Source organism: Gobius niger (assembly GCF_951799975.1).
Source record: "Gobius niger genome assembly, chromosome: 15".
Classification (NCBI taxonomy): domain Eukaryota; kingdom Metazoa; phylum Chordata; class Actinopteri; order Gobiiformes; family Gobiidae; genus Gobius; species Gobius niger.
Window position 1 is genome coordinate 13,959,286 of NC_136866.1, and position 14,209 is coordinate 13,973,494.

Consider the following 14,209-nt stretch of genomic DNA (forward strand, 5'->3'; position numbering starts at 1 on the left):
ATGTGTAGCCCGTTTGTCGGATTGTCGATAAGTGACAGATAGCATGGAAGTTTGAAGAAGGTGTATGGGCGTGGTTTGCTTCTTCAACTTTTAATCTACTCGGGAGAGGGCGGTATCGACCACGCGTCTTGTTTTCCCGCTTATAACCCTACAAAAAAAAGAGAAGAAACACAACAAATTAAAGCATGGGGTAAGAAATATATTTTTGTGCTTTCTTATCATTAATGTAGATTGCATTGCCTTGCTTTCCCGCGATGACAAACAAAACAGGAAAACGCTCTTTCGGTCTGCACTCACTCTGCAGGTCTGACGTGTTGATGCCCGCAGTACGTGAGGACGCATGGGCATGGCACGCTCCGGCGTATATACGGACCTCGCCAAAAAACGCACTCGTGTGAGAGAGAGAGAGCGAGAAAGAGAGAGAGAGGGAGGGGAGGTGGACCCGTGTGACAAGCTCCGCCGCATAAACCTGAAGTAAACACAGCAGCAGGGGCGCACGGAACACAGCAGCAGGATGTGAACGTTACGGTGCCTGTCTGGAGCCCGGTACTCCCGCGGCGTTGGTCCGAGCTCAGTGGCGCCTGGCCGTGGAGGAGATACGTGCTGCTGCTGCTGCTGCTGCTGGTGCTGGAGGTGGTGGTGTTGTTGTTGATGGTGGTGATGCTGCTGCTGCTGATGCTGACGGGGATGAAGTGCCCTTACCTGCCTGCTACCCTCTCTCGGATAAAGCCAAACTAACGACGCCAGAGTTCCCACTGATAGCCTACAACGACGAGAGTCAAAGATGAAATTTCCAAGTGAGAACCCGAGAAAACAGGGGAACCCCCCTCCAGGTAAACGCACAGGCGGCGCACTTCTCATTCATTCAAGTGTCAGTCACTTTGTCAAACGCTTTTATTCCAAGCTCTGCGCCTGTGGCATGTTACTCACAGTCAGGTCTACGGAAAGCTTTACAATTCGGGGGGAGGATAAGGTTTAGAGACTGTTTTTTTTCCCCTTTTATGTTATTGTGGCGTTCATGTGAAAAAGGACAAAGAGCTGCAACAATGTCCCCAGATCATGCCCACGTTGTCGCACTGGCTGAGACACTGCAGTCCGCCCCCCGCTCTCCGTGCGCGCGTTTAAAGACCTGTCGAAACACCATTAGCGGCTGCAGTGGAAGCCTTGACTCCATTACCTCATCGACTGACTGAGCGCATCTTCATGTGGCTCACGTCAGCTCCGGCACGGCAGCTGGAGCAGCAGCAGGTGAAGCGTGTCGGGCTCCTCCTGTGTCCTCCTGACCCTCGCAGCCGCCTCTGCAGTAGCCAGGGGGAGGGCGCGTCACCTGCTGGGGCAAACGCTCCCTGTATCAGAAACGCGTCTGAACCCTGTTATAGACACGCGACAGCGGTCACGAATCCCCCTAAAACCGCTGTTACATAACACCCCCCGAAAACAGCGAGGCGTCTCTGTCACTGCGTGTGCCCTCCTGGCTCTCCATATACGTTTTTTCCTTCAGAATTAGGGGTTTCTAAACGTTTTAACTGAAAGCAAACGTTTAGCCATATGCAGCATCAAGGTGTTGGTTATGAGGTAAACAAACTAGAGAATAGAATGTTTCTTCTCAGTTCTGCGTAAGCTGGAATACATTGGTGCATAAGGTGATGCAACAACAGTGTCTGACATGTCACAGTTCATAGGCCTACACGTTTAAGCCAATCTTAGCAAAGAAAATCCCATTTCGATTGATCCGCTCTTTGAGACCGCAGTCTGAAAGGCCCACTATTAGTCAGGGTGCAAAATGGTATAGCCCCGTCCTCCCGTGACCTCGACGAACAATCCGTTAACTGGTTTTTGAAGCTTTTGTTGTGCAAATTGTAAAGGAAATTGCCTTCAAAGGGAACATGAGAAAACCGCCATCTCCACTCACGTCAGATCCTGCGTGTGCATAAAGGGAAAGTCTTCAAGGTGAAGTAGTAGTGGAGGTTGGCATTTCCCGGGAATGTCCATTATTGCTGTTGTGTACTGTGACATGACAGCGCCAGGAGTGGTTTCCTGAGACGGCGCGTGATCGACTTGGACAGATGTAGCTCTTCACCAGAGTGTGACTGAGCAAATTGAAAAATGTAGTCTTTTTTTTCCCTTACTCACCCTAAAAGACACAGTGCAGCATTACAGCAAGCGGTACAGCTAGACCTGAGACTCGGAAAACGTCAGTACGCTTGCATGTAATGTTCCCATGATCTCATCAACAACATTTGTCGTTTAGAGATTGGTGGTGGTCAGAAAGGCCATTGGCACAGTTTTTAAACTAGCCTTTTTAAGATGTTGGTGTTTTAAAGAATGCAGTGAGAGAGGATCTGTCCCCTGACTTTCTGAGCCTGCTGGCCAAAATAAGTGTTAGTAAACACTATTAGTGTTGCTGACAAAGCTACTTGGATGAGAGGCGAAACATCCAACACTTAAACTATAGTACAGATGTCGACAATGATGAAAACACATCATTTTGTAACTATACATTATTAAGCAGTTTGTAAAGCATTGACACGAAGCATTAACATAGTTTTACAAACCGTTGTTAATTATTTATAGGCTCTTAAATAGTAGCCATAATGCTGTGTGGCTGGTTAAGGTTGGGCATATGTACATGTCCGGATTAGCAAACGTTTGGAAACATATTCATGGTCTAAGTGGTAAAGCTCATCACTTATAACAAATAAGATATTCAGACATAATTCAGATATAACGAAACACATATTTACCAACTCCTATTAATGTGCCATTATTGTCAAGAGCTACCGTAAACTTTCCCACATTTTGTTATAAGTAGCAAAATGATAATATTAATGCAACTTGCAGCACACATGCAGAAAGTGGGTTTGTATAACAACTAGGTGGAAATGTTTTCATGTTTTGAGCTGTTATTACATAATATGGTGTCTTTACAAAATGCTTCTCATCGCACACTTCTATCTATCAGTCCTCTCTCAGTAACGTAAAGAAAAGTGACTTTGAGCGTCTGGAAAACACAAACTGTTGCATTAAAACTCAATAAATACTGCTTTTTACACCCTGCACTTTGATCTGAACTGTTTCTGATCTAGATTTCCTCTTCTTCCATCACAGTGCCAGTTCACACCAACCTGGTCCCCCCAAAGAAAGTGCAGGCGAGCATGCTCCAGTCCAGCCTGGTGCACGCGAGCTTGGCCACCATGCAGAACCCCATGGGCTGCTCGGTCCCCCGACTGTCGGTGTCCCGGCCGGCGAGCGTGGTGGCCAGCATGGAGACGGGCACGGACGGCACCGTGGTCTTCACCTTCATGAAGCTGAAGACGGTGCTGGCGGTGTTTGTGGTGGTGGTGCTGTACTTGGTGGCTGGAGGGCTGGTGTTCCAGGCTCTGGAGCAGCCCTTTGAGGACAACCAGAAGATCACCATCACGGCAGAGAAGGCAGCGTTTCTCCAGAAGCATCCCTGTGTGAGCCCCAAAGAACTGGAGGATCTCATAACGGTGAGGGTCCCCACTAACACATATCGTACACGTGCTGGTCAAAAGAAATGGAGCAGGAGGAGGCTCGATTTGACCCCCGGACCTGATGTTGCCGAACCCTGGAACCGCCTATAAAGAATCATCAGATATTAGATTTGTTTCTCCTTAACCATGATACTGTCAACCACATGCAAATGGAAAATTACCAAGTAACAAGTGAAGTCTGACATATCAGCCAAGAATATCAAAACAATCATTTGCGTAATAATTGTGTGATAGTTGGTCAGCTCAATGCTTGTCTTTTTACCAGGCGGTTCGATTGAAAGACACTTATCCCGCCTTGCCTGTGAGAATGCGGTGTGAGAGAGTGATTGGCGCACATTGGTAACCACATTTGTTCAGGGCTGTGTGTCCTGAATGAATAACTGCTTTTAGCACTTGAAGCTTGTCAAGTTTGTAGCGCTATAAAAATCCGAGCCGTTATCAACAGTAATGCATGTACATTTAATTACGCTCACTGCAATGCCCCGCCGCAGCTTTTTGCACCAACCCCACTCTACTCTCTTTCTGTTGTACGGCATAATCCATCGGCAACAAAGCATGAATCAATGGAGCTGTATAGGACTGAATACGGGACTGCATTACTGTACTATTGCACAGTGCAGGACTTTTCACGGCCAGAAAGCTGCGGCCTCTCTATAGCGCCGCACAATAGGAAGAGGCAGTGATGTGCTGTGTGCTTATTGAGCAGGGCAGCGGTGAAACCCGGTCTGATAATGGAATGGATGGATCGTGCAGGTCCACAGCGCACACAAGAGCAGAGTGGAGGGAACCAGCTCCATAAGTGCACTATGGTAAACATTAGGCCAGGCATTAATCGTGTTTGGGTTGAACCGGGAGGCTATCAGGTGTCAGAGTCTTCTGGAAGCACCTTTAAACGATGTGAGAGGAGGCGTTGCTAACCATAGATCTCGTCCTTTTGTGCAAATGCCCTGATCATTCTGAAAGTGGGGGTTTTGCTTTTTACAGGTAAAAGTTTCTAACTTCAAACACATACTATCTCATCACTCCCCATCAAAACAGACCACTGCCTCTCCCAGATGTGGAGGGGTAAATGTACGTAAGAGGAGCTCTGGGGAAACTGGAAGAGCATTACACTATAAGGTGGTGCCACGGCACTTCGGATCGTTGCCGTGGAGGATGAGGGAGCTACTTTGTAATGTGGTTAAAAGTTCTAAAGTCGATTTTGGATAAAAAGGTATCATCCTCCCTTTAAATCAGGTAAAGTTAAGGCCTTGCAAGACACGCTGCCACTCCATTTTATATCGAAATCTGATACAAAATTGCAATCTCTACTTTGGTCAATTTCAGTAATGGTCAGGTTTAGAAACATGTTCTTCCTGTGGTTTACAGACCCCAGGAAGAACAGCAGCAGTTTTTTTCTGCCGCTAATGGAGCCTAATAAATAAACAAACAGCACCTAGATTTGGAGTTTGGATGAGACAATGGAAGATTTTTGGCCGTGGTTAAGCATCTGCTTTTGTTTGAGTTGAGGTTTGTCTAAAAAGTACATCTAAGTTCATGAATCAATGTAGTTTCTCAGTCACCCAGGCAGTTAAATAGACTCAAAGAAGGGTGAATCAACACAACTGGACTTACTTTTAAAAGAGACAGTCCCGCCCGCCAGCGACGTCATCTGCCGTCATCTGCCGTCATCTGCCGTCATCTGCCGTCGCTGGGTATTCGCCGCGTCTATATCTGGTGGGTGTGGTCATCACGGACAACAGCTCTGGGGAAGCTGTTTGGATGGACAGCGAAACTGTCATGGAAAATCGAGATTGATCAATATGAGAAAAAAAATGCGATTAATCTTTTTGCCATGTCGTTCAGCCTTACCCTAGGTCCTTCAAATCTAAGACTTGTTCACATCTTAACATCAAAGGCCTTGCCCAAGGATATAATGTAAAATGCTAGTAGGAGAATCAATCTGTCAACTCTCTGGTCAATGTGGTAATTCGACTTAGAGATGCTTTTGAATATTTTAAGATGCTGACAGTCTGGTAAAACAGCAGGTGCAAACTGGATTTCATGACAAGAATCTTTTTGTCAAACCCAATCCTAACAAAATATTTATCTAAAAGTGTCGTACTAGCAAATAAACACGGAGCCATCCCATTTTAGATTCTCGTCCCCAGCAAGCAAAAACCCCTGTCTTCGTGAGCGCGGTACAGGGTGGAGGTGTGTGGAGCTGCTATGGGTCCAGTCTTACACTGCTGAATTATGGATGAGGCAGAAGGAGTGCAGGGATAAATGGAGAAAAGAGTAGAAAAAGTGCAGGAGGACAGATGGTGCTGGACGTTTGCAGTGACAGAGCCTCGCTGGCACAGAGTCTGATTTAAAGACTCATGGAAAGTAAAAGTCTATACGTATCAGAGCGGACAGAGGTGATGCTGACGTAAGTGCGTTCGATGAGGGCATTTATCACACTCCGACACACACCATGACTGGAGTAGAGCTTAAACAGGTACCGACTCACAAGGCTTTTTTTTTTTTTCATATTTTAGTTGCTATGTCAAAAAAGCAGCAACAAACAATGACAAATGGACAAATGAACAAATGTGCGCTGCCTCCTCCGTCCACAGTAATTCCTCCCACAACCCATCAGGAACTAGGACTGACTAACGTTTGTCACTGTGCAAAACTTACTTCAAACTGTCTTTTCCATAATTTGTCTTTAAGCATCCAAAGAGCCCTAAACACTAAGGACTAGTTCAATTGTAATCAATGGGGAGAGATCGCCTGAGACCTTTTAATTTACATCTGAAAAAAGTTTCATTTGTTTTATTTATTCGACAATTATGAAAAGGATGCACAGGAAGTCTTCTATTGCTTCACATTTCCCCAATAATGACCCCTGATAGAAAGTAGTAATCCATGACCTCCAGTGCGAACCAGGAAGTCAGAGGCTATAATTGGCGCAGTGTTAGCTTTGGCGGCCTGCCCTGTTCACGTCTCAACTCGGTCTTTCTATGAACTCCGGCTGAGACGAGCTTCTAATGAACTCGAGTGAATAATCAGGACGTGCGGCAGGGTCTATGAGAGATTTTACTATGACTTCGCTTTGATTCAGGTAGTGCAGCTAAGGTTAAAGGTAGAGGCTGACCGATATATCGGGCCGATATTTGGGGATTGTACCAAATCAGCTATCGGCCGATCTAGCGCCAAAAAAGACAATATTTTGTGGATCAAAAATGACAGAGACTTTCCGGGTTTTTTTGCAGTGGAAAGAGCAAAAACGGGCTTTAAAATGAGTCCTCCCACAACTCCCTCAGGAGGGTTGAGAAACATCGCAATGAATATTAGCTAGCTTCACGTTTGTTAAACACAAGTTTCACTAAACCTCCGTCAATATGGACATGCTGCATGTCCTTTTGAAGTGCAGAATCTGGAGAATTCAATCGCAAAGTCAGTTTTAATCTCCACTATAGTATTTTTGATCGCGGGGCAAAATGCCGCGGCTAGTAAAAACATGCTAATGCTAATGACAACTAGTCAAAGCTGGGACAGAAACTATGATTGGATCACCTAAAGTAATCAATTAAAATCGGCCCCTGCTGGTGCGGCCAAGTATTTGTTTTTTACAGGATTAAAGACCAGACATTTGAAAAAATCGGCCAAGAATATCGGCCAAGCACATCGGTATCGGCCTTAGAAAAGACAATATTGGTTGGCCTCTAGTTAATAAAAAAAAGTTGATGTTTGTGCTTGACCTTGTGGTGACCCAGTAGCTGTATGAGTGGTTAGCATGGCACCTTTACTTTCCATCACAGCGGTCTCTACAACGCTACAGCGTCCGAGAAACCACTGTAATGAAAAGTAAAGGCGCCATGCTGACCACTCATACAGATGCTGTAAAAGGTGCATATTGTGCCTTTAATATCTAGCCATGGTGTCTGTCCGATAAAAACAAGGAAACAAGGTTCTGGGCTCCCCCTTTGGCCAGTAAAGTGCAGTTTAACTGGATGACAGTTTCTGACTTGGCTCTGGCTCAATATAGTCTGTTCAGCTTCATTTACATCACTGCAGCAATTGTCAATAATAAACTTGTTTGCGTATTCTTGATGCAGAGCCATAGACATGACGCAGCGGTGTAAACTCTGGACAGACCGGAGGCAAGAGTCAGAGTAAATGAGGGGTTAAACTGTCGTCTGTGCATCCACTTAGGTCCTTGTGCCCTTCAGTCTCCTTCACCACAGTGTGCCGCCGTCTGCCACTGATGATCCATCTGTCCCTCGCCCCCCTCCCTGATCCGACCTGTATGCCCTGGCCTGTATGTGGTCGTCTGCAGTCTGTCAAACTGTCCTGATGTCCACTGCAGAGCCTATAACACACTCTGTCTGCCCCATAGCACTCGGTGGATGCGGTGAACGCTGGAGTGAACCCCATCGGTGACACCTCCTACAACTCCAGCCACTGGGACCTGGGCAGTGCCTTCTTCTTCGCCGGGACAGTCATCACTACCATCGGTATGTGGGGAGCTTTCGTCTTCTTTCAAGAGGCAATTTTGAATCCATAATATGTCATTAGCAAAAACATTGGAATCAAAATCTTCCTTGCCTCGCTTGAAGAACGTGTTAACAACAATAAAAAAAAAACTGTTTGTTGTTGTGTCACCTACTTGTTCCTCCAGCAGAGGTGTTTCTGAGCGGATGAATACTTGGTGGCGACTGTAGCAGATGCAACGATGATGAGGTGGTGTTAGCCCTGTTAATTGTCTGCTCACAGTTATGGTGTTTCCCCTCAGGCTACGGGAACATCGCTCCCAGCACCAAGGGGGGGAAGATCTTCTGTATCCTCTACGCCATCTTTGGCATCCCGCTGTTCGGCTTCCTGCTGGCAGGGGTCGGTGATCAGCTCGGGACCATCTTTGTCAAGAGCATCGCCCGAGTGGAGAAGATGTTCAAAGTGAGTGGCTGATACCTTCGTAGCAAGACGTTAGTCCGCACTGACCATTAACATAACACTGCTCTAATTTACTGGACATGACAGCGGTGTGTCCAGGCAGTCGTACGGTTTTAGGCACCATTTAAATCGAGAACTGAACACTTTTCACGTACATTTACATCAGGGGTGCCCAAAGTGTGACCTTCAGACCAATTTATGGTGTCTCTCAAGCTTCTTGTTGAATTGGCACACATCCTCAGAGATGGTACTACAAATTGAGACATTCTGCACGATTAAAGCCTCAAAAACATTTTTCTGTGAGACACGAGCCACATAAGCATTAAGCTTCCAAAAAAGTGTGAGCACCCCTTATTTAAATGCTCAAGTCAATTTCCCCAAAGAGGCTTTATAATTTGTTGACATATTATAAGAAAAATGTATTTGAACACAAGTGATTGATGAGCACATGCTGCTGAGCCAAAGTCCAAATCTCATAGTACAGTATTTATCAGGGTATTGACTTCACAACATGTATACTTTTACTGTTAGAAGGATTCTGGCATAGAAGCTGCTGCTCAGTCTTTTAGTGCAATCATTTCAAGCAGCGTCATAGTCGGTGTAGATGCTCTGCTTCTGCTTCACCATGTTAGTGCAACTAAACAATGTATGTATATACACATACATGTGCATACGCAGTATAGTTAAAGTTCACAATATTACTGCTTTGAGACTCTTGCTATTGCAGTATTTCAACGTTACTATTATTGTTACATGTAAACCACAATGAACCTTTGCCAAGCATCTTCCAGTCCAAATTAATGACTCAATTAATTACAGACGTTCAATGATTTTTATTGGCCACAGTTACTTTTATTAAAAGAGCAGCAATATAATTTTATTGCCTCCTGTAACAAAACACCATTGTGTTTTTATGAGAGGCATAAAAATGACCGTTCACATGATCTCACTGATGATCTCACTTCCCACAGAAGTCTGTTTCTTGTGTTTACATCCATACATAATATACATAATATATCATTAGCACATCGCTTTTCTCAAACTTGAAAAGTGACAATTTCTCTGTTGCCTTTAACGGCACATAAACATGAAAATAGCGCGTTTTATTTTTTATGATGTGTAAAATAAACCATTAGGGTGAGGTGCAGACTGTCGTGTCCTTAGGCAAGACACTTCACCCAATGCCTATGTTGAGTGGTTGGTGGTGGTCGGAGGGACCGTCGGTGCAGATTTGTGCAGCCTCGCCCTAGTCAGTTGCCCCAGTTGAAACAGCGGCTACAAATGTATGAGTATGAAATGTATGTGTGAGTGAATAAACCCCCCTGCCTTTCATCTTTTCTCCATTGGTTTGGCTCATTTCTTGAAACAGAAATTACATTACAAAACTCTAAGATCATTTGGCAAAACAGTCTTACAGTTCAGCACAACACTATAGCTCACTTGCAAAAGATCATATCTCTCCCAAAACAGTTCACTCATGCTTCATAACTAAATTTCCTTCTCATTTAAACTGTCAATGCCCCCAAAATGGCAAAGATCCTTCTCAATTGCTTTGGCTCATTTCTTGAAACAGACCGGACGTTCTCAACACTCTTGGTGCTTTTGCCAAAATAACGTGGATGGTTCGGCACAACACCACGGTACACCTGTAAGAGCTCTCCCAAAACAGTTCACTCATGTGTCAAAACTAAATTTCCTTCTCATTTAAACAGTCAGTGCCCCCAAAATGCTGTGTCCCTTTGGCATTGTGTAAGCACTGCAAGTCTAAATGTTTAGACATGTTCACCTTTCAGTCTTAGCCCAGTCCTTCATTGACAATGGTTACTGTTTTTTGTCTAGCTAACACAATACAGTTGTGTATAAAACTGAAAAAACAACAACAAAGAAATAGGATGAAATAGGATTTGAGGGTAAGAGTAGCCTCCAAGGTTTGACATCACACATTGCACACATACTGCCAAGGAAATTGTAACCATTATAATTCACACAAATAAAGTAACTTTCATACATCAGAGTAAAAAGTAAAAATGTATTCAGCATAACATACTGTAACATAACACACAAACAAAACAAACATATATGCAGCCTACAGTGCTGTAAATAAAGCTGGAGTTTCACAACAGTTCTTCGCTGGTCGCTGTCCCCACTCTCCCTCTCCTGGCCAACGTCCTCACCCTCCTGGCCATCTACACGCTGCTGTCTTTCTGTGTGGCCAAGGATTCTCGTCCACATCACAGCGTATATTCTCCCTGGCGATGCAACGAGGGAAGAAACGGCGTGCATGTCGCAACCATCCCTTACTACACTGATCTCCTGTAATATCCTCACACGAAGATCAAACATACTGTTTGATTGGTCATCACCAATCACCTGACTGTTACAGTAATTGCTGTGATAAATTTATCAGATGTTCCAAGGGATTCGTATATGGTATTCACAGTGTTGTGTTCTTGACTAATTTTGACAATTGAACAGATTATTGTGATGATTTATACAATGAAATGACGCTGACAAGTTTTGGAGCGAACAACCATTAGACTGAGAATCAATCAGTTTAGATCAACAGGATCTATTCAATTGCAATTTGATGAATTTAATGAGAAATTCAATTCTGTTGTGAACAATTGCCAAGTGGTTTGGAGATTCGTCCATGTTGTTTTGAGAATGTAATTTCTGTTTCAAGATCCAAACCAATGGAGAAAAACTGTAATGACACACTGAGGAAAATGTAATGTCTCCCCCGATTATTTTGTGGAACTGGTCCAAACTGTGTGCCGCCTCCCAGAATGTCTTCTTTTCCTTCCAGAACAAGTCACATCAGATCAGTCAGACGAAGATCCGTGTGGCGTCCACTCTGCTCTTCATTCTGGCGGGCTGTATCCTCTTCGTCACCATCCCTGCTGTCATCTTCAAATACATCGAGGGCTGGACAGCGCTGGACTCCACTTACTTCGTGGTCATCACTCTCACCACGGTGGGCATCGGGGACTATGTAGCAGGTCAGTTCTCTCAAATCAAATCTCAGCGTGATGAGTATTGAAACATAAAAATAAATCCATGAAAAACTGGCATGGTTGATTCTAAAAACGGGGATTGAAATGTCTATAATTGTGGTTGCCCAGGGGGAAATCGGCGTATCGAATACCGGGAGTGGTACCGGCCCCTGGTGTGGTTCTGGATCCTGGGGGGTTTGGCCTACTTCGCTGCAGTGTTGAACATGATCGGGGACTGGCTCAGGGTGCTGTCCAAGAAGACCAAAGAAGAGGTATGGATTGCAGTACATTTAAACCTGGTGTCGTGAGTGTATCGTGATAGTGACTGGTGGTTGTGTCGCAGGTTGGCGAGATAAAAGCCCATGCGGCAGAGTGGAAAGCTAACGTTCGAGCCGAGCTGAGGGAGACACGCAGGCGCATGAGTGTGGAGGTCCATGACAAGCTGCAGCGGGCCGCCACCATCCGCAGCATGGAGCGCAGACAGCTGGGGCTGGATCAGCGCGCAGTCTCCCTGGACATGCTGTCCCCGGAACGCCGAGCCATCTTCAACAGTCTAGACACCAACAACTACAAGACTTCCTCCCAGGAGAGCATCGACACCAAGCTCAACAACCTGCGGCTGCGCGGGGCAGAGCAGAGCGACACGCGGCCGAACCAACAGGCCACATCGGAGGACAACATATTCAACCGGCTGGGCTCCGTCACCAAGCTGGCTAAGCGCAGCAGGAACCGCGACCTGAAGAAAAACATCCCTGACGAGGCGCGCCGCCCGCACAGTGAGGCCTACGGATGCAGCTCTCCCATGTTCGAATGTAGCACGCCAACGAGCGACGACAAACGCAAGGACGAAACGGAGGACGAGGACAAAGAGTGCAACATGAGCCTGTCGGACTTCCCTCTGTATGTGCCTCAGTTTACTTTCACTGTGGAGCAGCCCAAAGAGAAAGACATCGAACTGGACACTAAAGAGCTCCATGGGGAGATGGGCCTGTAGACTGACTACAAATGTTTTTAAATCAATATCAATTTTAGTGCCTTAGGCCCCTTCTGTGTGACAGGGGCACAGTCCTGTTGTGAAGTCCACTGTACGTACTCGTTCTCTGTGACTTCGATGGATCCATGCTGAAGACTCCTGTCTCTCACTGACGGACATGAAAACTCTGGTAGAACTAGTGCATGTCTGTAATGGCCATCCGGCAACGTACCGACAGAAAATCATCACGTGGCACCATCTTTAACACTCTGTTCCAAAGCTCCTGTCTGTACCTGTGAGGTCCAAAACAACAAGTCTTCAACATCACTCAAGTGTTCAGTGTCAGGCCACATTGTGTCATGTCATTGTGTTGTCAAGGGCAGAGGCAAAGAGCAAGTTCTTGTTCGATTTACAACCCTTCTCTCATAAAAAGTATGGTGCTGGGTAATGAGTCCATACATGTTATTATGAAATATTAATATTGAAGTCAAGTGATTTTGTAACCGTTCGTTCAGTGACACATGTTGTGACATCAATCAGAGAAGAGAAAGGTATTTTAGAGCAGCTGCTGAGAGAAGAGCGGTTGCTGCCATGCTGTTTATCCGCCTGTTCAGTTGCCTTCATTAAAGTACCACACGTTCTGTGCATGGTCCTAGCCTGCTCATGTCAGTCCACTCTGTCTCAGTGCTCTCATAACCTCCAAAAACACAATCTCAGGGCTCATTCTCAATTAGGTTTGCATCACTAAGATCACTGACTTCCACATATCATCTTTCCAACAAAGGGAAGGGTTATAGGGATTTGAACTTTGCATGCTAATCTTACTTTTTATAAACTGGATGATATTGTTTCACTTGTGAGGGCAATGGCTCAACAAAGAGATTAGAAATACTTAATAAATGAAATGCGATGAAGGGATGATCAGGGCCCAAGGATGTCGAGGTCAGGGAGCAGAGTGCAAGACGTCAACGGCAGGATGTAAGTGTAAGGCAGAATGCAGGGTGTGCAGCGTGTTGGATGCAGAGACCAGAGTGGCAAATGTATGACAAGTGCAGGTGTTGAATGCCAGGTGTCAAATGCTGTGTCCAGGAAGTGAGGGATGTTTGGAGAGTGGGGAAATCATCAGTGGGAGAGGGCTGGCAATAGATGCGTCAAATAGACTGCAGACTAAATGATAGCCCGGCGAGACAAATCCAGCTTCTTTGTGCACAAAAGAAAGTGGGTGTGGACAAGCGCAGATGACAGCTTTTTGATTGGCAGCTGCGGCGTAGCCATGCCAATCACAGCAGTTGCATAGAATTCATAAGATAGTGCCACTCACCGCGCAGCGCTCTTGTCCTAACCACCGTAACACACAAAAACAGGGATAGAGCCAGTATCCGTAGATGTTGGCCTCGACCCTCTCTGCAGTTGATAAGTTCCTTCACTGTGAGCCGGCCTGGATGTAAACTTAACTGGTGATACACTGGAGAGCAGCCCCTGGCGAACACTGTTAGACTGCAGACCCACTATTTCAAAAGGCTCCAACCACTGTGTGTGGAGAATAGGCTAAATGGGAGGTGCAATTGAGTGCTGAGGAGTTGCTAAAATGTGCTGGTGGAGACGTGGCCATGTTCCCAAACCTAAGTTTACATCAATCTAGTATGTTTTCAAATTTGATTATTATGATTCTATATTTGCTATGTTAAAATGTGTACTCTGATAGCAGATTAAAAAAAAGGATTAATTCTGCTTGCACTGATAAAACACAAACATTAAAACCCATAAATAGGAAAAAAAAAAAAAAAAGAAGTAAATTATAAGTTAAATTC

At 45.3% G+C, this 14,209-nt stretch overlaps 1 protein-coding gene across 1 annotated transcript; it reads left to right on the top strand.

The window, feature by feature from the left end:
* Window positions 1-374: 374 nt before the first annotated feature.
* Window positions 375-13,269, top strand: kcnk10a (potassium channel, subfamily K, member 10a). The gene is made up of 7 exons (XM_079571891.1): window positions 375-833; window positions 3,109-3,491; window positions 7,879-7,996; window positions 8,275-8,435; window positions 11,239-11,431; window positions 11,555-11,697; window positions 11,769-13,269. Exons 1-7 carry the CDS (start codon window positions 785-787, stop codon window positions 12,417-12,419), a joined length of 1,698 nt encoding a protein of 565 aa, XP_079428017.1. The 5' UTR covers window positions 375-784; the 3' UTR covers window positions 12,420-13,269.
* The last annotated feature ends 940 nt before the right edge of the window (window positions 13,270-14,209 follow it).